The sequence below is a fragment of the Opisthocomus hoazin genome, chromosome 9, assembly GCF_030867145.1.
Source record: "Opisthocomus hoazin isolate bOpiHoa1 chromosome 9, bOpiHoa1.hap1, whole genome shotgun sequence".
NCBI lineage: Eukaryota > Metazoa > Chordata > Aves > Opisthocomiformes > Opisthocomidae > Opisthocomus > Opisthocomus hoazin.
The window spans coordinates 11,930,914-11,952,722 of NC_134422.1; the positions used below are offsets into that span (position 1 = coordinate 11,930,914).

General features: G+C 45.9%; 1 protein-coding gene across 14 annotated transcripts in view; it reads right to left on the reverse strand.

Moving 5' to 3' along the window:
- The window catches only part of KALRN (kalirin RhoGEF kinase), a 532,117-nt gene that overhangs the window by 58,990 nt on the left and 451,318 nt on the right, over nucleotides 1-21,809 (reverse strand). For 11 of the 14 annotated variants that reach the window (XM_075430793.1, XM_075430796.1, XM_075430795.1 and 8 more), the window contains 2 exons: nucleotides 1,918-2,201; nucleotides 960-1,064 (listed from right to left, as the gene is read on the reverse strand). In XM_075430793.1, the coding sequence (XP_075286908.1) occupies nucleotides 960-1,064; nucleotides 1,918-2,201 (389 nt within the window). Of the gene's footprint in view, nucleotides 1-959; nucleotides 1,065-1,917; nucleotides 2,202-10,819; nucleotides 12,201-21,809 lie in introns of those variants that run through there. The other 3 variants (XM_075430790.1, XM_075430797.1, XM_075430804.1) reach the window with 2 other exon arrangements.

Genomic DNA, 21,809 nt, shown 5'->3' on the forward strand with positions numbered 1-21,809 from the left:
AGATGCCAGCAGGAAAGCAGGAAACAGCTAAACAGGAAGATGGATTTCTACAAGGGAGACGACAGCACCAGGCAAGGGTGGGGGAGGACATGTGCACACAGGACCTGCACTGACTCTGAACACAAACCACTGTCATAACTATTCACAGATTCTCACCCCAAGTCCAAGAGAGCAACTGAAGGACTCTGCAAGCCACTGCACCACCTACCACAGCAAATTCTGACTTAACGTTCAAGAGACCCTAGCTAACAGCAGAGAACTGGCACCACCAGCACAGTGCACAATGAAGGGCACACCAAAGCCTTTCTCACCCTTTTGAGAGAAACTTCAGGTACCCTATGGGCTTCTGAACTAACTGGAGCTGATGGACCATTCAGCAATGATCAGCCACATACCCCAGAAATGCCAAAAAATAGCACTGGGTAGGCTTTTCCACCCACAAGTTTTCAAGCACTTCAAAATGGAGAGTGGATGGTGGGGTACAGACCGACAACATTCCTGGACTCCAATCACACACAAAGCCTGTGTGGAGAGCCCAAGCTACCCAATGCTTGGTAAAGGTGGGATTTCTGGATTCAAGCAGACTCCAGCACCTGTCTGACTCCTCAGACCCAGGCTGCCGCCAGATACTGTTTCTGCTGCTACTGCCAGACACCAATGGCACTTCTAACACAGACGTGGAGAACATGTGTTATCAGCCTGCATGGAATTTATGACCACACACAACACAAGCACATGATCGACCTGTCCTGAAATGGGATGACAGGGCTAAACTGCCTATCCAGCACTATTTGTAAATCTAATTGGTGAAAGGTATTGGGCCATGATTTGCACACAGGTGTCTCTTATAACCACAAGTCTAGGCCCTGGATACTAGAAGACCACTACAAAACCACTATGAGACAGCTACATGAGAAATGCACTTAAACAGCAAACTGATATAGTAGGAGAGGCCTTACCATCTCATCTTGGGCTGGATCATTGTCAAAAATCTTCATAGGAGGAGGAAGAGGTGTATGAGACTCTTCGTCTGGTTCATCTTCTCCCCAACCCTTCTTGCTCTTCTGAGGAAAAGTGAAATATAATTAGAGGCGGGGATGGGTTTCTTTTATCTTTCTAGATATCTGAGCCTTACCACCAGGCTTTGAGTCTGTTAGTAATACTAACACTGGCTCAGTACTGCATTGGGTGGAGAAAACTGCAGGTCATGCTAAGCATTGTGAAAGAGATGCAATAAAGATGTAAGGTTTTGTCGGTTAATCTCAGTGTATTCTACATGTTACGAAAGTACAGTTCATATGTCACGCAAGCAGCTAAAACAGTGTCTCTGTGCTGATGGGAAAGTATTTTTTAATTTAAATGAGAGCAGCTGAATGTACAGTTTTCAAAATGTGTTCCTCTATCTGAGTTCAGTTAGCACCTTCTCCATTTTTGGCTTTCTTATTCACTTTATCAGGAAAGAGCCATTCTGGCAAAGAACATGCCTGCAGAGAAACTGCGGCTACAAATACGTAGTGGATTTAACAGAAACATGGCTATTTCTCCAAGCGTTTTCTTTCAATAAGGAATTACATTGCCATGGCAGGACAAAGGTGATATGAACCTCAGCAAAAAGCGATAACAGCTGCTCAAGAATAACTTCATTTCTATCCTTGGTAGCTTTCTAATAGGCTATTAAAAAAAATCTAGTCAAAGGACAATAATATATGCAGACTTTGAAATGCTGCTCCCTATACGTTCCACTGCTCTCTGGATGACAATGCTGTTTGCAACATGGCTTCAATCAATTCAATTTTACATATGATCTGCTGCTCCCTCTAGAACCTCAGGGAACTGCGTTTACTCAGGGGTGAATCACACACCACAGAAGAGACTGTCAGAGATCTGCTCTTTCCTGCAACAAACACCAGCACACACCTCATCCGCGCTGTCTCCTTGAGGAGTGGTTTCATCTCCGGTCTTCGGTGAGCCGAGGTCGAAGCTCTTCCTGCCATCTCGCACCTTCTTTTGTTTCTTGATGTTGCTCTCGGCCTTCCCGCTGTTCAGCCGGCGCACAGGACTAGTCAACCATTTCTTCAGTGTGTTGGTCGAGCGCTTGGGGCCAGGAGAGCTCTGGATGGAGTTGAGTGATGGCTGAGGTTGTAAGTTGGCCACTGAATCAGACTTGCCCCCGTTGTCGTTGGAAGAGGCTGAATATGCATCTGGAAGAAAACAATGAGGTGAGAGATCATACTGGCACCTCCTCTATTTCCTAGAGCACATCAAGCGTTTGGCAGTCCTAAGCATGAAAATACAAGCTGCCTTGATGAAGGTTTTTGTGACCTATGGACGTTGTGTAAACTTTACTGCACACCAGAGAGAGGAATATACCAGGCAACGGGCATTTTTCACACTTACACACTTGTCTAGTTTCTTACCACACTATCTGTCCTTATGAAAGATTGCAGACAGCAAAGTTATCTAGTTTTAGATGAAAGCCTGAATTTCATGCTAAGCACTGAACTTCTCCGCTTCTTCCCACAGATTTCATTGTGAACTGCCAGGAAGAAAATAAGCACAAACAGCAGATTACTACAGGAGACCTGACAGCCACCGAGACTTTGTCAGCTTCTGACTCCATAAATGTTTCTCAGCTGTTTCTAGACTTCAGTGACATTACTGTTAGTTAGACTACTTATTAACTTCTGAAGGTTATTTCAAGCACCTTAAAATTATCTCCTTTGCCCCGAAAGCAATTTCTCAGAAGACTTCACACCTTCCCTAGAACTAAGAAACTGGAATGAACAATTACAGAAGATGACAAATTGTTCAAACCGAAGGAAACTCCCAAGAAGGAGATACAAAGTAGGCTTAAAATTAAAAAAGATTTACATTATATCCAAGCAGGAGATTCTGCTGAACTGTACCCAACCACAATTATCCATACACGTGTTCAGACTAGCACCTCAGAAATGAGTGCAACCTCCCCTACTCTCCCCCAAAGCAACAGACCGAAGATGTGCCGATGTCACTAAGTCTTTAAAAACAAAGCAAACAAGTTGCTTGAAGATTTCTCAACTGCCCTTCAGGAAAAAGTGCCCTGCTTTCACCTTTCTGCAACCATGGCAAGGCAACTCCCACTCCGGGAGCAATCAGGGACTGAGATGTTTAATCCCACACAGTTTAAGAAGAAATTTTTTTTGACAGAATCCAGAAATTGTCACACTCCTGTGAGACACGCCTCAGACTGAACATCAGAAAGGAGTCAGCTGATGTCATTAAGTGTTTTCAGATGGTTATCTCTGAACCTTTTCTCCGCCCCAGCAGAAAACAAACACGTAAATTACAACACATGAAAACAGCCTGGTGCGTCCAAACATTCTTAGTTCAGCAATAAACATCATTAGAGATAGTGGGCAGTACCCACGCTGAGGGAGAGCCACTGTCCCAGAGAAACGTTACCAATACTGCTTTAGCAGCCAGTTCCTGCTACCTGCACGCAGGGCTCCCACCCCGCTGCGCAGAGCTGCTGCTCGCAGCCGGCTCTGTGCCGAGCAGAGATCGCAGCCTGCCTCAGCTGCCAGCTCGCAAAACGCAGACCGTGAGTGTTACGACATTTTATGGTATTTTATAACCAGCGACAGCCTCAGTCAGAAGTTGAGCCAATAATTTATTACATACCTGGGGTCAAAAGTTAGATTTTTAGAACATGCAGAAACAATTGTAAGAAGCTAGAGAAAGTCAAAGTTCGTTTCCCAGACAGGAAGAAAATCCAAATCATCTGTCTTCTGACGACAGGCGTGAGCATGAGAGGGGCTGGGAGGAGGACGGATCCCAGGTGGAGCTGCTGGGTTTTTTCTGACATTCCTCCGTAAGGGCAAAGCAGCAGTCTCATTTCAAGACGGCCTGGGTTTAGCCAGCTCCCGTTGATGTTATTTCATGCACACAAAGCAGCGTTAAATCAACTAGTGCAAGACAGTATTTGTCAGTGTCCAGCTTATCTTCCACTCAGTCGGCTTTAGGTAGTCTCCCCTCGCAGGCTCCATGTGATGCTCTGGGAGTTTATCGGCGCACCTTGCGTCAGCAAAATTCAGGGTTTCATGATGGTGATTTTGATTTTGCGAGCACCCTTGTCCCAACATGCCCCTGCAGCACCGACAGACCCATGGGTGCTGGGGGAAGCTCGACGGCTCAGCACTGAGGGGCTGCACCCAGTGGGTGCCCTCCAGTGCGCCAGGAGAAGCTCGAAGGCTTGGTGCTGGGGGGCTGCACCCAATGGTCCCCTCCAGTGCCAGGGGAAGCTCGAGGGTCCATGGTGAGGGGCTGCACCTGGTGGGTGTGCTCCGGGTGCCGGGGGACCCTCAAGGGCTCAGTGCCAAGAGGCTGCACCTGGCGGGTGCCCTCCAGTGCCAGTGGAAGCTTGAGGGCTCGGCACTGAGGGGCTACACCCAGCGGGTCCCCTCCAGTACCAGGGGAAGCTCGAGGGCTCGGCACCAAGGGGCTGCACCCAGCGGGTCCCCTCCAACGCCCACGCTTCCACTGGTGCGGCAGGACCATCAGTTTTGGGAACTACTGGTGCAAAGGGAGATGAGCTGCAGGCATGGAAGGAGAAATGCTGGAAGCGATCGCTCTGTGGAGGCTGCCACTGCCAGGGATGATCTGGGGCAAGCAGCCATAGCACGGACTTTCTGCCTTTGCTGGGGACTGGGCTTGGGGGCAGGTTGATGAGAACTGAGGACAAGCTGTTCTTCCCACATCTTGGATGATTAATATTCAGAGAGGTTTTTACTACAGCTTGGAAGTAACACAGAATAAACTTCCACCTCCAGTCGATGGCACCTTGCCAATTTACATTTTAGTATGGGAGGGGAGCTGACAGGAGGCTAAATGGAGTCTGGCACAACACCTTCTGCCCCACAGATTTGTTATGTAGAAGCACAAGCCTGGTGGGAAACCTGGGAACCCCGCAGTCTGTGATGGAAGGGGCAGGGACCTGCCTTCCCACCAGAAGCAGGGCCAGGCCCCGGCTGGGGCTCGCACAGGCACCTCCTGCGCCATGGCACTCTTCGCTCCAGGTCCTCCAGGGAAGCAGCGGTCAGACATGGTCCCCTGCCATCCCGGGGATGGCAGCAGGTTGGCAGAAACAGCCCAAGTCCAGAGCTGGCCCACAGTCTACCCTGCCCGCTCGCAGGAATTGTGTCCGAAGTTTAACCTAGGGCCAGGAAACCCCTGCAGACCCAACATCAGGCCTCCAGAGCCACAAGCCATGATGAAAACCAGCCCAAAGGTTTCCAGAGAGAGGTGTGTTACACTGTGCAATGACCCCACTTGAATGAGGCTCTGGATTTTCCATCTCAAGGTCATGCCTTTGGTGATGAAACAGGCTGCTTACCAAGGGGTGACTAAATCTCAGCCGTGCCACGCTGTACACAACCCTGGCAGATAAGAGGTCTCCTTCTTTCTCCTTGCCCACTGAAGTGCCCTGGCTGACCATAGTAAGGCTTCTGGGACAGAGGCTGGGCTTCGCTTGGCCCATTTTTCCAAGACTGGAAACCTGGCCTTATCTTGCCTTTATTGGTAATGTAGTCTCCGCTGGCTGGAGGACGGGCAGGGAGGTGGAAGAGGAAGACTGGTTACAAATCTCCCTGCTCCCCAGCCACCACGAGCCCCTCGAGGTGGGGCGAGTTTGCTCTACCCAGCACCCTACAGAGGTACAAAGCATTCCCATCTCATTATCCCACCTCCCACTACTGCCAAACATGCACTATCCAAAAACCACACCAAGAGTCCACACACAATATTCATAACCTTTTTTCCTTTTCTTTTTTAAAGGAACTGCAAACTTGGACACATGTGTGAGCAAGTCACACTTGCTGTTTGCCAGCCCTGCTGAGAATGATTTCCTTTGCACATAAAGCAGGTCACCTTCAACATGGCCGCAGAGGCAGGACTGGAGCTCAAGGAAGTGCAGAGCTCACAAAATGAGGGACAGAAACATGCCACACAAAAAATCTGCCAGGCAAGACTTTGGAGGCAACCTCCTAAGCCGTGCTTGTGTGAGCTCCACTGCTTCCGCGGCAGGTACGGCTACAAACACATTAATCACAACACTTGACACTAGCCTGAGATCCAGACACCAGGTGGATCAAGCGGAAGAGGAGGACGTGTTACTATGCTCTTCTTGCAAAGCACTAGCACACACGTGCTCTGCAAACTGTATTGGTAGAGCTGTTCGGAAACACAGTTTGCTCAAGAAAAGCCAGAGAGCACTTTGGAAATGATGCAGCAGCACATTGCGTGGTAATTCAGGCAGCTACCGCTGCTCACAAGGACCAGCAAAGCAGTGGCTGCCCTCGCACGGCAGTGGGTCCGCAGGAACGTCTGGGCTCAGCAGAGAGCTGCAGCGAGCAGCCGCCCTGACCAACGTCCCGGGACACACATGTCTAAAAAAAGGTATTTGGTGAAGCGGAACGGGTGTAGGGAGGTCAGCAGACTAGTGTGGCTAGGTTGATTTCCTGGCCAAACCACTCATTCAGACAGCAGAAATGATGGTTTCCAAAACACCCCTAAGCAAATCTCCAAGAAATTTCTGGCAATAGGACTGACAGATACTGAGCCACACCAACGAGCTTTAACATTCAAAGCTTTTGCACTGCTGGAGGCATGAAAAATCTGTTGCTGCTCAAATGAGCAGAACTCTATAAAAGCACAACTCTTTCACTTGAAAAATGGAAGGATCCAGTTCTCTGCAACCTTGGGTGAAACGAAAAATGAAAATCTCATAGACCCGTTTTAGAGGCACATTTGTATTTCCATTTGAGTCAGGAGGAATTACTGCTGGAACATAAATACAAGGCATTTTATTTTTACTTCCCTGTTCCCCAGAGCACGTGTGGGAAGGGCGGTCTGTCTGATCAGGCTCAGGCAGCGCCGGACTCAGATCTCTAATATCGAAAGGGAAAGGCTTCTCAGAGAAACTCAGAAGAAAACATCAGGCTTCTTTTTGATTCATACTAACCACAGATCATACATGATAGGAAGGAAATATGCTTCCATAACAAGAAGTTAATATAGACTATATCTATGAAGACAGATGACTATGGGGGGACACAATCTTGCTTTAGGTGAGAAGAGGTGAATCTTCTTCTGATTTGTGTACGGCTCCATTTCTCACCCCCAAAAAACACACTGAGAGAAGAGGATTTTTCCACAGAAGTTAAAGAAGATGAGCCAGAATGGGAACTCTGTAATCCTATTAGCATGTGCATTTAAATCAACAATTTTTTTGCCGAAATAATTCCAACTCATGAGTGAAAGCCAATAATGACAATCTGACCGATGAGCACATAAATTAGCCCTGCTGTGCTCGACAGAGTCCATTTTCCATATTTAGTGATTCCTGTAAAATAACATTTCTGACAAAGACGGAATTGAATCAGATGTGGGTGAAAGACTAACTTGGTCTTTACTCGAGCTATTATTTCCTGAAGAACAGGAATCTCTGTACCAGAAAACCTTGGAAAGCAGGACTCGTTTAGTTCTACCCCATGCACAAAAAAAGCCTCTGTGTTAGTATTTCACACTAAACAAACAAGAATAATCTAAACCATCAAAATGCACTCTCTCCTGCCATTTCCAAGAGCATCTCCTTCACCGTACAGGCTGAAGACTCCAGTTCACAGCTCAGCCCCTTGAGGCTTTATACTCTCCCTGGGGAAACGCTGCTGTGAGAGCCACTTCGGATCTGCTTGAGGGCTTCAGGGCTAAAGCTCTACTCAGCGAATGCAAAGATGGCAGAACAAGGTACAAAAACTGCTTCTTTGGTCTCTTCTGTGCTTTTGTATTAGATGTCCAAAACATGCTCAGTGAAAGATTTTTATTGGCACGAGTCAGGGTTACAAAACTTTGTGGCTTAGGCAGATGACAGTACCGATCCCAGTTTTAGCGTTAGAGTCTATTCTGCCTGTAAAACCTGGCATGGATTTGCAAAAATTTAGGAGGTAACAACATTTAGATAATACAAAGTCACTTTACAGCTACTCCTCAAATGAGAACACTCGTTAGTAACAACGTAAATAATGAATCTGACAACTTCTAATGTCAACAGATCATCTGTATCCTCAGGCACTGCCTCCGAAAAAGGCACCAGCGAAGTGAACACAAGGAAATTTTCAGTGCCCATGCCAGACAAAAATAGAGGACAACTGGCTTGAAAAGCCCTTTAGATTAGAAGTACGTTAAACTTTCACAATGGAATTGCAAAACTCGCCCCAGAGTCCTCCACAGCTCCCCATTACACTCCCAGCTCTGCTCAGCTGCGCTACACCGTCCAAGCGCTGACCTGCCCTGTGCTTCAGCTCAAGGGAAAAATGAGAGGAGACCACGTACAACCCGGTTTGACATCAGATGGCAAAGACACGCTCAAACTACGGTACTGAAATCTAAATATAAATTTTGCTCTGAGGTTCAAATGTTCTCCCTAACTTTACAATCTCCTGGAAATGAGCAGATTTGAGATGGTTCAACTGAATTTTCTATTTGTGTCTTGAAGTATCATTTGAAGCTTCAAGTTGGAAGTAACATTGAAAGACACAAATCAATCTGGCAAGATTTTCACAATTCCATTTACATGGATGAAATGACTTCTGTCCAAACTCAAGCAGAGTGGTATGCAATTAAATATTTTATGCAAAAGTTTCTAATCCAATAGAGAAAGCAGCCTACACTGCTCCAAGGGACGTACTTGACAAACTTTTAATCGCTGTAACGTAAAAACTCAAGATTTGACTTTCTGTTTCAGAGCCAAACATGCAAACAAGACTAACTTCCAAAAAGAACAGGGGGAAAAAAAGGACTAAAAACTAAATTATTCACACAACATTCAGAACCCACTGTTTCTTTATTGAATAGCTGATGTTTCTTGGAAAGGGGAAAGAAGAGCTGTTTTGAGATAGAGGATGATCTGCAGAGCTCCCTTTAGCTACACTGCGAAGCAGGGGATGCTCCTGGGGGACTTTGCCTATGGGTTTTGCCTTTGGGAAATGGGTCACCTATCTGTCGGTCTTAATCCTCAACTTCCTGATCATTACTTCTACTTAAAAGCCTATGCCGAGGAAAACAAGCACTCACCTAGCTGGGGTGGGCAGACACCGTCCCTCGGAGAAGCTCATTTTTGAGGCAGGCAGCAGCTCCCCTCGTGCTCCCGGCAGTCAAGAAGCTGTGCACACTCCTGCCCCAGGGTGATGCTGAGCACTGTAGGAGCCTCTCTCTTTCCATTAACTACAGAGGGAGTCCGAGGAAATTATACCCTTAGCTAAATTTAGTTATTGTGAATCCCCTTCCCACGTTTGAGTATGTTTCATACCAGGCCGATCTCGCAGCAGGAAATGATTAGCTGAAGTTAAGCATCTGACAATTCACTTTAATGAGCAATAACTCATGGCAACCCGCCATTAGCTTCAGTTGAATAGCTTTTATTTTTAGCTGGTGTTGCTCAGATGCAGTTTGCATCCAGCATGCGCTGGGAAAGCTGACATCCCAAAGTCGTCTCCAGGTCTTGGTTGTGCCAGTCGGAGTGTCAGGGCTCAAGAGCTCCAGTTCCTAGAGGTCAGAGGAAAGTCACTGCAGTTCTGGGAAAGTTTCAAAGAATGAGATAAAACCAAAAGCCTGGAGAAACAGCACAGAGGCGCGCAGTCTCAAGAGACCTTGCAAGAAAAGTTACTGAAATCCTGAGAGCGTGCTGAATGAGTGAGCTGGGTCTCCAGGGAGAGAAACAGCACAAGGGGAAGGCACAGAGAGCGAGCCTGCCGAAATAAAACATGACTTTGTCACTGTCCAAGAGTGCCTAGGCAGAGGAACAGCTACAGAAGTCATCTCTATTGTATCTGCTGCTTCACGTGGACCTAAAGCTGTTGTCAGAGGTGACTGTAGGGAGGGCACGCGGACAAGAGGGAGATGAGTCCTTAGATGAATACAGGGCAGGGTATCGTTTCCTACAGACAAGCATTTAACTGAGGAGCTGCTGCACACGAAGGCAGAACACGTCCTTGTGCCTCTGAAGGGACTCTCAGCAAAGGGTGCAACTCAACCCCATGGAACCAAGCACTTGAACAGCAGGCGAAACATCTGCGGTCCTCCTCTCTGGGTGTCCCGCTCAGAAACGCCTTTCCATATCACAGCTTACAACTGTGATGGGTATCTACGACTTCTCCGGTGGGAGGTCTGAGCCTTTTTCTCTCCATTTACCAGCCTGACAAATTCATCCTGCTTCAGAGCCCCATCTGAGCCCTCACATAAGTCGCTGTGAGTTCATGACAGGAATAAGAAAACAAACATCCGCAGAGTGAGTCCACCAACCTGTTGGCAAGTGAGACATTCCTAGCCAGTTCCTATCTCAAAATACTATGAGATAGGTACGTTCTTGGCCTGCCTCGAGTCCTTCAAGGGAAACTCACTTCTCTCCCAAACAAAGCAACAACTTTTTAGAATAGGTTATTACTGAATAAAAGGGTGTGGAAAAGCTCAGAAAAAGAGCAGTTGCTCCACACAGCAGAGTTTGAGGCCAGGCACAGTATTTCTACGCACTCAATTTCATTCGCCCATTCTCTTGCCTCGAGTTTGTGCCCAGCACATGTCCTGGACCAGCCCAGAGCACAGCGAGAGCAAGCCCAACACATCTGCTGGTAGCGCACGTTGGAGCAGCCTTCCCATAATGCCTCACAGCTGGGAGAGCAGATTTCTGAAGTCAAGAAGCACACATTTGGATTTATCAAAGAAAGGAAATAAAAAGTCAAGACTAAGAAGATCCAGAAAGGGCATGCTTTTTTTTTTTTTTTTGAACAAATCAACATTTATTTCAATTTAGTCAAACAACTCGTTGAAGCACTTCTCTAAGTTCTACTTTACATTTTGTATTTACACTGTCCTTGTTCTGTGACAAAAATAAAGTAATCCCCAACCCTGAAGTTTCTAGAATCATAGAATAAGTGTCACTAGCAGCAAAAAGAACAAAGCCCCAAACACAAAGCAAAAATTCCCCTTTCATATATTTTGATCAGAGACTTACGCACGTTTCGTAAAAAAGTTTTAATCCTGAACCTTTTTGGAAATCTATATGGGATGCTGAGGGGGAAAATGTCATGTTTGAAGCTGAATGAGAAGAGCAGCATTTGCTGGCCTTTGCAGGTACACTGTTACTTTTAGCATAAGGAACTGTGAAATGCTTAGACACCCACATAGAAGCAGACTTTTTAACTTTGATCTAAGCAGTTTTGCTCTGCTGGGAGTGTAAGGGTACCAGAGCCGGCGAATACCATCTTTTATCCTGGTGGCGGGCACAAAAACAAACTTTATTACCCATGGTTTCCAAGCAGCTGTTGGTACAACACAAGCCTTATTCTTTTGCAAAGTGTCAAGGGTCAGCTTCATTCAGCAGCTCCCAAATTGAGCTACTGTAAGGACTTTTCCACACTTAATGAAGTAATTTCTTAGTTAAATGACATCATTGCTAAGGTTAACTCTGCCTTGCACTGGAAGCCAGCAACCTCTGTGCCAAGGTGGAGCACTCTGCTGAACGGGGGGAGAGGAGGAAAACATTTGAATATTGTGTTTATGTCTCCCTACCTCAAAGGAAACTGTGGCTATGTACCCCAAACAGTTCCTCATGGAAACAACAGAAGAGTATCAGTGACAAAATAAATTGGAATTGGAAAAAAAATAAAGCAAGAACAGAACCCAAAGTTTTTTGGGATAGGAAGAAAAACTGCATGTTGAGAAAGAAGAGATTGGTCATTAAACTTTCCAGGCACACACAGGGCTCAGAAAGCACAGAAAACAAGCAGAACAAACAAACACAACTGTGTGCATCTTAGCGTCAGCTTCTTTAGCCAAATGCAGTAGCTTCCAACATTCAGCAGCTGTGTCTTGCTTTCTAGTGCTGTGGAGTTCTCTTTGGTACTTGGAGGCTGTCAGGAGCTCCGGGCAAAGAGAAAGTCTTTGTCCATTTACCAACCAATTCCAAAGGCGCTGATCTTGAATAACTTTACTAAGCAAGAGCGACACAGGTGTCTAGGAAAGGGGGCTTTTCTCTTAGTAAAGTTGTGGTAGGTGCAGTGGAAACCCAAGGCAATCTACATGCTTGTCAAATTGTGCCTAGGTAAGAACAGAGTCCTCCATGAACGTCTCTTTTGTTCACTCTTAAATTATTCAGGCTCTGACAGCCCCTGAAAAGAAAAGAACGGAATAAGAATAAGTTGCAAGTGGTGCAGGGCGAGAGCGGACACCACGTAACCACCAAGAACAACGAGGTTGGGGTGTTTGACGACAGACACACTGCAGCCGGAGCCTTCAGGGCTGGTGCCCAAGGCAGCTTCCTCCATGCCCTTGTCCTCCAGAAATACCAGCGGAAAATACAAGCTCACAGCAAAGGTACTGGCTGGGATGAATTAAAAGAAGTAATGAATGAAGTAAACGCAAACAGCGGTTTGGAAATAAAACACACAGATAAGAACTGCTGGTGCTGGTGATGTTTTGCTCTTTGAACACGGCACAGGGAAATGGCTAAGCAGCTCGGAGACTTTTAACTGCACACTCAAGACTATCAGACTTGCAGTAAGCTTTAATTCACTCAGCTTATGCAGGAAAATCAGAACATCACTTGCCGTCCCATATAACAGGCTCATGTGATCTACGCCTTGGTTTTTCGTTTGACAGCTCTCCAGGGCAGGGAGCAGCTCTGTGAGGAACCTTCTGCGTGGTGCCGGTCAACAAGTTTATCAAATTTCAGGTGACGAAATCACTACTACACTCTATCTGCGTCACCAAGAAAGATGGGATGGGAACTTGAAGTCTCAGAGAGCATCTGCCGTGTGAGAACAGGAGAGCTCTCTGCAGCACCCTGCCGAGGTCTCAGCCCTCTGAAGCTGTGCAAGCGCCTTGACCCAGCCACGAGCCTTCCCAGTAAGGCTACTCCTGAAAAACTCATTGATTTTGACTTCTGGAGGGCCACATCGAGCCTCCCACAGTTTCTACACCTTGCTCCTCACCAGCAGCCTCCGCACGGAAATTCTACGTCCAGCTTAGCAGCGATGCGGAGAGCTGGGCTGCACAAACTGCACTGCTTCATTCCCAGCTGCGTCACTGCACCTAATCGCAGTTAGCTGTAAATATGCTCTACCAAGCAACTCGTTACAAAAGCCATCTTCACTATTGCCAAGCAGTCCCTTTCTTTCGGCCCCATCTTTCAAAGTAGTTAGGAAAAAGAAACACTTATTTGAACACAACAGCAAGGGCTGGACTGGTCTAGCAGCAGAGGCTCTTTGATTCTGGAAAGATTTTGTCAAATGCAGGTGATCTCTTACTGCAATGTATGATGTCTGATCACAGAAGTCCACCTGTCTGATAGTTTAGTATCTCTAGGACACATGATTGCAGCAAATATTCAGCGAGCATTAGCCTTCAGATGTTTGTTTGGAGCTTGCCTTGCTTGAGGCTTTCCTTAGACACACTGCTAGATCAAATTTTACGGCAGCACAGCTCTGAGCAGCTACAGCCCTCCCTGAGCAGCCCGGGATGTTCAAGCCCAAGTAATTTCTCTGATACTGAGACAAAGTCAACTCAGATGATGCTGTCTGCTCAGCACCTGCGCCTTGGCAGGAGCTGTGCTCTGCTGCTGCGGAGCTGAAGTTACTTCTGTAGCATGCACAGTGCTTGCCTCCTCCTTGCCTACAGCTATGATTATTCTTTCTGCTGCCCTAGGAAGGATCCCCATTAATACTTATTCCATTTCCTAAAGAAATCTATTCAGTCTCCACATGCTTCCTCTGAGAGCGACATTTGAACATCGTGTTGATCCTCAGAGTTCAAACTACAGAAGGTGCAAAGAATACCAGACTTGAGGCACTTCAGCTGTATTAGCTGTGAATCATCTTTCTACATTGTACCACTTGCATACATTTGGATCTAAAATACATTTGCATTTCTAATTAAAACAGATTACCATTAGTAACTAAAGAATGTCTTAAATCAGAATCCTTAGGCCATGAAAGCTAAATGCATGATGCTAAAACTGGATTTCAAAAATATACATATTATACCCCCCGCAGGATTAATTAGGCAACATCTCTTCAAAAGAGTTCTCAAAAGTGTATTTATTCAGCATGTGGTTAAATTATACTGGGTTGTGCAACACTTTTCACAGCCTGCCTTGGTGCACGCTTCTGTGGCAGCAGACAGCTGGGGCCTTGTTTGCCAGGGGTGCTCAACGCGGGCAAATCGGATTCAGGACCGCAGCGAACCCCAGCCGATGGGAAGGAAGATGCATGCTGGTTCGTGCTCTCTGCCTCACAACCACCTGGATGCTGCCTTTGCCCCCAGTGCAGTCCTGCTGCTCCCCGCTGCACCGCAGGGCTTGCTTTAGCCACAGCTCACTGGTGCCGATGGACAACAGGATCTTGGGTACGCATATGATGGGCTTCCTAGGACATGCAGCCCTATAAAAAGGCTGAAACCAATGGGTAGATGTAAATCTGGAAGCTGTAACTGCTGATTATTTGATGCTCATTTTGTCTACCAATTTTCTACGTGACCTCAAGAAAGTTTCAGAGCATTTACTGAACGTAAGGTGTTCTCAGGTTCAGACCACACTGCGTGTCTTGGGAACGTAAGAAACCTCTGTTCACTGAAGCTGCATGTGCATTATGAAGGGAGGAGAAAAAAAACAACACAGCGTGACAGGGCACATCCTCCACTTGCTATCTCTGCAGCTGGAATTGTCAGCAAGCCTAAACGGCACAAAAAAGTGTCCTCAGTGGATTTAGCTGTAGCTGGGGATGTGCCGCTCCCAGATCTCTTTACGTGCTTGGAGCTGCTTGATCCTTGTGAAATCTGAACGTGGACAAATGCCCTGAAAACACAACACTGGAAATCCCTGCAGGGTCTCTAAATCCAGTCCCTTCTTACCACAGGTAAGAGTCCATCTCTTTCCTAAATGCTTAATTCAGTGCTGTCTTGTGCTAGTAAACAAGGGATCTTTGCTCAAAACTGACACACAGACTGTACTTGTGCTTTCCTGTATACAGCAACACTAAATTTCCACGTTCAGTTTCCAAGCTTCCAATCCAAAAGGTAACAATCTCCACTAGAAACCACCTGCTCATTCCTGAGGATCACATTTGCTAATGGGTTCCCAGCAGGTCAGGCTGCCCAGCTTCACCCCTTTGTGCAACTTTACAGCCTTGCACAGCCTGGAAGGTAATATCGCAGGGATCCAAGATCTCTAAGGTGTTGAGCTGTACCAAGACTAGCAACAGCTGTAACACACGGAACAACCAAGTGCATTGGGTGCAACAAGGGCAACAGAATAGCAATTACTAACTCCTCATGTGGCAACACAGAATATGGGAGATGTATTGTTTGCATTTGCCAAAAGTACTGAGCAACCACAGTTCCTGTACAGTAGCAGAGCACCTGTGAGCATTGGGAAGTGCTCAGAGGGAAGGGAGTAAGCAACCCGCCAGAGTGGGCTTTCTGCAACATGATGTTATGGATGCTATATTAGAAAAATGCAAACGACAAGTACGTAAACAGAAGCATATATAATGGCTCTCTCCCCATCCAAGAGAAGAAATCCCCATGGCTGTTCTGTTATTAAGTGCTGCAATTCAGTTTGCAGGTTCTATTTCTCATCTCATTAGAACTTCACTGGTGAAATTTTCATATTTTGACCCAATTATCTGAATGGAGCCCAGGTGCCGTGGGTGATTTCCATGTTTCAGGAAAAGGGGCAACGGGCACAAACTGAAGCAGAGGAAGTTCCATCTGAACATGAGGAAGAACTTCTTCCCTCTGAGGGTGACGGAGCCCTGGAACAGGCTGCCCAGAGAGGCTGTGGAGTCTCCTTCTCTGGAGATATTCAAGAGCCGCCTGCACAAGGTCCTGTGCAGCCTGCTGTAGGTGACCCTGCTTGGGCAGGGGGGTTGGACTAGATGACCCACAGAGTTCCCTGCCAAGCCCGAACATTCTGTGATTCTGTGATTCTGTTGTCAGCCTGCCAGGGAGAGGATTGCGGGGCCGGTTCACCACAGAGCCTGATGGACCGAGAGGCACACTAAATTTAACAGGAGAGCCAATGGGATGCACTAACTACCTTTAATCCAAGGAACAGTTTGTGTTTCAGCATCATCAGCCACATCAAACATGAACTAAAAGCAAACAGGTTATTTTCGGTTTGTGGTTTTCTAATGGCAAAGAACATTAGCCAAGGGAGACGGTTTTGAGCACACCTTGTTAGGTATTTTCTAATAATTCTTTACACATGCTGTACACATGTCCTACTTAGGATCTAGAGATCTTTTTTAAGAATACAGCCAGATGTGCTTCTGTAGTTGTTTTAAATTGCATGATGCAATATTAGCAATTGAACTGCTCTGCAGTAGCAACTGATATGCAGTGGCTAAACTGGCAGAGAACTGGATTTCCTTACTGAATTGAAAACTACATCTGTAGATCCCTGCTGCAATCACTAACTGCTCAACCAATTCTTTTTGGAAAAGAAATTGCAACTTTTGCCAAAGATGAAAATGTTTTCATAAAGGCTGTTAACAGACAAGGATTACATTGAAATGTAACAGTGCTCTGGTGTGTTTGAGAAGTATCCTGATGCTATTTTTACACGGAAACATTTTGAGGTTTGGGGTTTTTTAACTTCAAAATGACAGATTAGTTTTCCTAACATATACACAAGTTTTAACAAGGTGTATACTGAAAAACATAACAGTTTGGAAAAAAACGCAAAATCCTTCTGGGGCCGTGTGAAATAACTGCCCTTTTTGTTTCACTTCAAAATGGATAGATTTTATTTCAGCATCCGTGCACTGAATTCCTAAACAATACATCTATCTGGCACTTATTTTATAGCAAAGCAGCACGTTTAGTTACCCCATGTTCTCTGCAGTGAACAGGGAGTTACCCAAGCTATATTTTTCACAATTATCTGCTCTCTTTCACTTAGAATAAAGTCTCCCTTCTTCAGGCTTTTGACAAGATGAATACAGCCTTATGAATTCTCACAGGCTTCTTGGAGCGAATGGGAAGTTTAGGAGCCTTGCCTGCATAAAAGCAAACCCCATGTTTCTTGAAAGCTGGATCAATTTATAAAAGTTGAAAACAAAGCAGCAATCTGACTAATGAGGATCCCCACCACGCGTTCACCCCCAGACTAGTAACTGAAAGCTGACCTTTATAGAAGCTCTTGCTATCGATGTTACATGTACGAATTAAGATCCGAAAGTTTATTTTCTGTACAACCTTTGTCACATCCTGTGTATAACCACGTCTCTAAAGATTAGTCTGGAAGATCAGTCACAAAAGGGAGACACAAAGCCGGAGGATGAGGGGCTAGCTGGCGTCAAGAGAGTTAGAGTTGTCTAGCAGAGTGTGTAACTTTCAAAAAAGCAAAAAATAACACTAGTATTACTTGGATCTTGGGAAATGAAAGTTGTTAAAGCATCCCGAACACTGGCACTGATGCGATAAACATCAGATTTACAGAAAGTGGCTGGTGGAAGATGAGAACAGTGAGCAGAGCCACATGCAGCAACAAGCACTTTGGAAAACCTCAAACCTCCTGTGCTCTTGGACACCTTGTATTTTGCAGTAATACAGACCCACTGAAACCTTGACCTGCTGTATCCAGGAACAAGGTTTCTATCCTCAAAAACCCCTCCTGTGAACAGGTAAGATTTAAGAACACTTAAAACTAAATAAGCCTAAGAAGAGCTCATTGTTCCCCCAGACTGCCAACAGAGCAGTGACCATGCTTCTCTCCTTCAACTGTCCACGTTCAGAGGTTGCTTATCAGCCTCGGGACTTCTCCTGCTGAAATGCTCCTACGCCTCACTGCCACGTTCAAAGGAGGACATGCCCACGCACACAAATACCAACAGGTTCAGACCCGTGAGTCCTTTACTTACCCCAAAAGACTGGCACGGGGACTGCCAGGCATGCTTTTGGGACACGCTAACTCAGGGCTATTTGTCAGGAGGATGTAAAGCAGGTGTCGGAGAGCACATTTCCACACCAGCAAAAAGAGCGATTTTTTTGCTAACAGTATTCACCTTCTCACGTTAACCCTGCTTGCTCAACTGAGCAGCGTTTTCATCAGCTCTTTTGTCCCTTCCAATAACTATCTGCCATGACCTACTCTGACTCCTGACTCAGCCTGCAGAGGTGGGAAAACACAGGACTTGGAAGAGATGTTCCTGTCATGAGTTTACTGGTTTTCTCTTAATAGAACTGGGAGAAAATAACAACATCTCTCCCAAACCTCACCACAGCCATTTGCTTGTGAACCTGCCAGGAGCAAGAGCCGAGCACAACTCTAGCATGAGAGAGAGACTGCCCACAGAAGACCAGTACACTCAATCCTCTTGACTTTACTGAGATGCAACTAATGAGCAACAGATGGACTTCACCCAAGGAGTCTATTTGGGGAAGGTATTGGTTTCCTCATACTTCTCATTCAGGAAGGACCAGGAAACTAAGCAAGCTTTGGTTGACACCCTTAATTTCACTATTGTTTTCTCCTCTGCCTCAATTTTGACAGAACTGCTTTGGCCACGCATTCCATTACGCTTTACACAGTGTAACCATGGCTCAGCCCGAAACACTAAATAAAATATGTTCAAATTAGGAAATGTTATGGGCCTGAATATATTACTGCAGATCACTGTCTTGCTACCGCTCAGCACAAAGGTACCAGTTTCCCTAGCAAAGCTCTACAGCTCGCTGTAACAGTGTCAGCACCTTCTATAAAAAGCACCATCAGATCTCACTTTTTTACCCAATGAAGAAATAACTTTTATTAACATGCTGTTGACAGCCTTTGTAATGATGCTGGTTTGCCCAACTTCCAGTTAAGGCTCTGTTTCTAACCAGCCAGCAAAGATGTACAAGGTGGCTGGCTGAACTCCCTTCACTGCACATTAGTCACTATCACTCTGTCAAGAGCTTACTTTGTTAATCTTACAGCAAAGTGGTTCACCAGACTGAGCCAGTAACAAATCAAAGAGTCAGTGAAAGATAGCAAGAAGAGGAAAAGGAAGGAAGGAAAGAAATAAAGAAAGAAAAAGAGGACAGTAAAACAAAAAAAATGCAGAAGGAAGAGCAAAGCTGTAGGAGATAAGAGAGAGGAGAATCCAGAAGGATGGGAAATTTAAATAAGAGCTTAACCAGGATCTTAGCACAAACAAAAACCCACTCAATCTTTCATTTTTAACACACCGAGATTAAAGGTTTGACTTTCAGATTAAGATTCTTTTGTTCTGAAATGAAAAGTTTGGATATGACCAGCAGTTTGCTCAGAAGAGCAACTGTTCAAGGAGGCTGAGGGACAGGTTCTTTACTGAAGCCAATACAATGCATCCATTTAAATCCACCTTCCCTGTTTCTGGCTACCTTCAAGCAAAAAATTTTCACCTGCAGGCACTCCGCAGCCACATAATATTACCTAGTATGGGGTGTAAGGCATTGCACTAAAGTATGCTGGCAACAGATTACTTTTAACCACAGACCCTTTGCTTTGGTCTGTACCTGATGCATTCATAGCCAGCTTCTCACATCCAGTAGATGGGCACACCTCTCTCTGTGCTCGAAGAAAAGCATTTCCTATACCTTCTAGGTGCTTTCCACCCTCCTGGTGCCTCTCAGGGCAGCCCAGCGGGCTCCAGGTAGGGTTAGAACTGACCCAGCTAAACTACTGCAAAGAAACATCCTCTAAATAAGGCCCTCGGTATAATAACAGCACGCAGAGTTTAACTTTTGAGGTTAAATCTGAGTCACTGACTATTCTTTACAGCCCCTTGTGCATCAGAGCCTGGAGTTCAGTCTCCACCTGACCCAAGCTCCACACACCCGCTGCTGAGCTTCAGAGCTCTCTGCTGAAGGTAGCACCGAGCAATGGCACTCACCCGCCAGACTTTGCTGTGTGTTGAAAGGCAACAAAGTTTTGACCTTGTCACATTTAAGGCATGCAGCTGACCATTTGCTTCAGAAAAGACATTTCACAAAGCAGGAATCCCTCCAATTTCTTTGCTTTCCCTCATCACGACCCTTTTAAAGAAGTCTCTTATCTGAACCACATAGATAACCGAGGAGATGGACTCCATGTGAAAAGAAAACAAGCTATATTCAATTGCAAATCCTGCATTGATTTCTACGGAGAGTTCAATGACTTTCTAGTTATCAGAAGACCCTAAGAATTTGAACCCTCTTATCAGTCTGCTTTCAGGGCCAGCTTTGCAGTACTGAGGCGCAGCCCATTACGCTAGGCCACTTTGCATTTGTGCATTTAAGAGACACTGCAAAAAGCCTTGCTTTGCCCATTCTTGGCTGATTAAGGCCATCGGCCTGGAGGCTGTGCAAGTCTAAGGCTCTTAACTACCCTTTTTATGGCTGAAAGCAAGTGACAGACTCTTGCTCTGAGGCACTCCTATATTAGGATTCATATCTCTCCATAGTTCAGAATAGACAAGTAGTCCTTATTTAGTTCATGCAGGGGACTATCAGGGTCAGAGCAAAACTGCAAACGGTACTAAGTGTCAGTTGCCTTCCCTGGATGGTTCCCAATAGCTTTGTACACGCAAAGCTGACGATCAGAAACTCACCGACAGAAGCAAGCGAAAAAGCAGCATTAAGGTCTCAAGTGCTGCAAAAGACAGGGTAAGATTTATGCAAAAGAGTAGTTTCAGTTATTTGTCAGAATCCTTCAGAGAAATGCCAAGTTACACAAAACATATGTATTTCATCATATACTGGAGACCTAGAGTTTGGGTTTTTTCAGCTCTGCTTTATTGTTGCTGTTTAGGAGATCAAGCATCCACACCACTTCTGAGCTACACAGCACGAACAGCATTGACACAGCTTGTACCGACCAACACAACCTCTGTTTTGAGCGTAGACTCCACGCTCATCTTCTCCATTTCTCTCACTGGACAGCGAGACCTACTACCTACAACCTATTCACTTGCTGCAAAGGATCGAGATACATCAGGCATCTGTCACCAGGAAAAAGCAGAGCCACATTTCCAGCGGCAAAGGGAAGGTCATTTATGAGGCAGCAGTGAGACCAGCCCCAAGGTGCTTCACCTCCATCTTAAATACAAACTACAGTCACCTATTTGCACTGCAAGTCTGAGATCGGCAGAAGCCCTGTCCCTGCAGAAGCAAAGACGCTCACTGACAATGCAGAATACGCGAAGTTAGAGCTTCAGAGGTCTGGCTGTACGTTAAAGCATCGCCAAGCTTACTGGCAGGAGCTGCCAATGCCAGCACACTGATGCTCTAGTCCGGGGCACCCAAACCCCTCATCAAAAGTCAGGTTTAGTACCTGCTTATATTCAGGGAGTGCTTCCACCATCTGACCAGCTCTGTTTTTCTTTAATAAACACAGCATAACAGATAGCCTTTTACAACTTTTTGTCCAAAGTTTACTACCAAGGACAAGAAAGAAGTAAAACAATCGCTATCACAAAACACCTTTTGTTTCTATACCCGGTAAACCAGAACCGCAAACACAGTTAACATTTCAAAAGGAGAGAGAAGAGCCAGCTGTTTCCCCTTCCCCCTTCGAGAGACAACGTTTGCAGGAGGACAGCAGCAGGGAGATTTTAATCTGCTAGAATCAACATTTCAAAGACCAGAACCACGTCAGGAAGCTTGAATACTGCTCCAACCTGCCGCACGGGCCAACACATTAAAGCAGAGGCTGTCCGAGAGACTTGGCTTTCACGGAGATTTAGTACCACAACCTTTCTGTTAGCAGCCCTACCCCTACA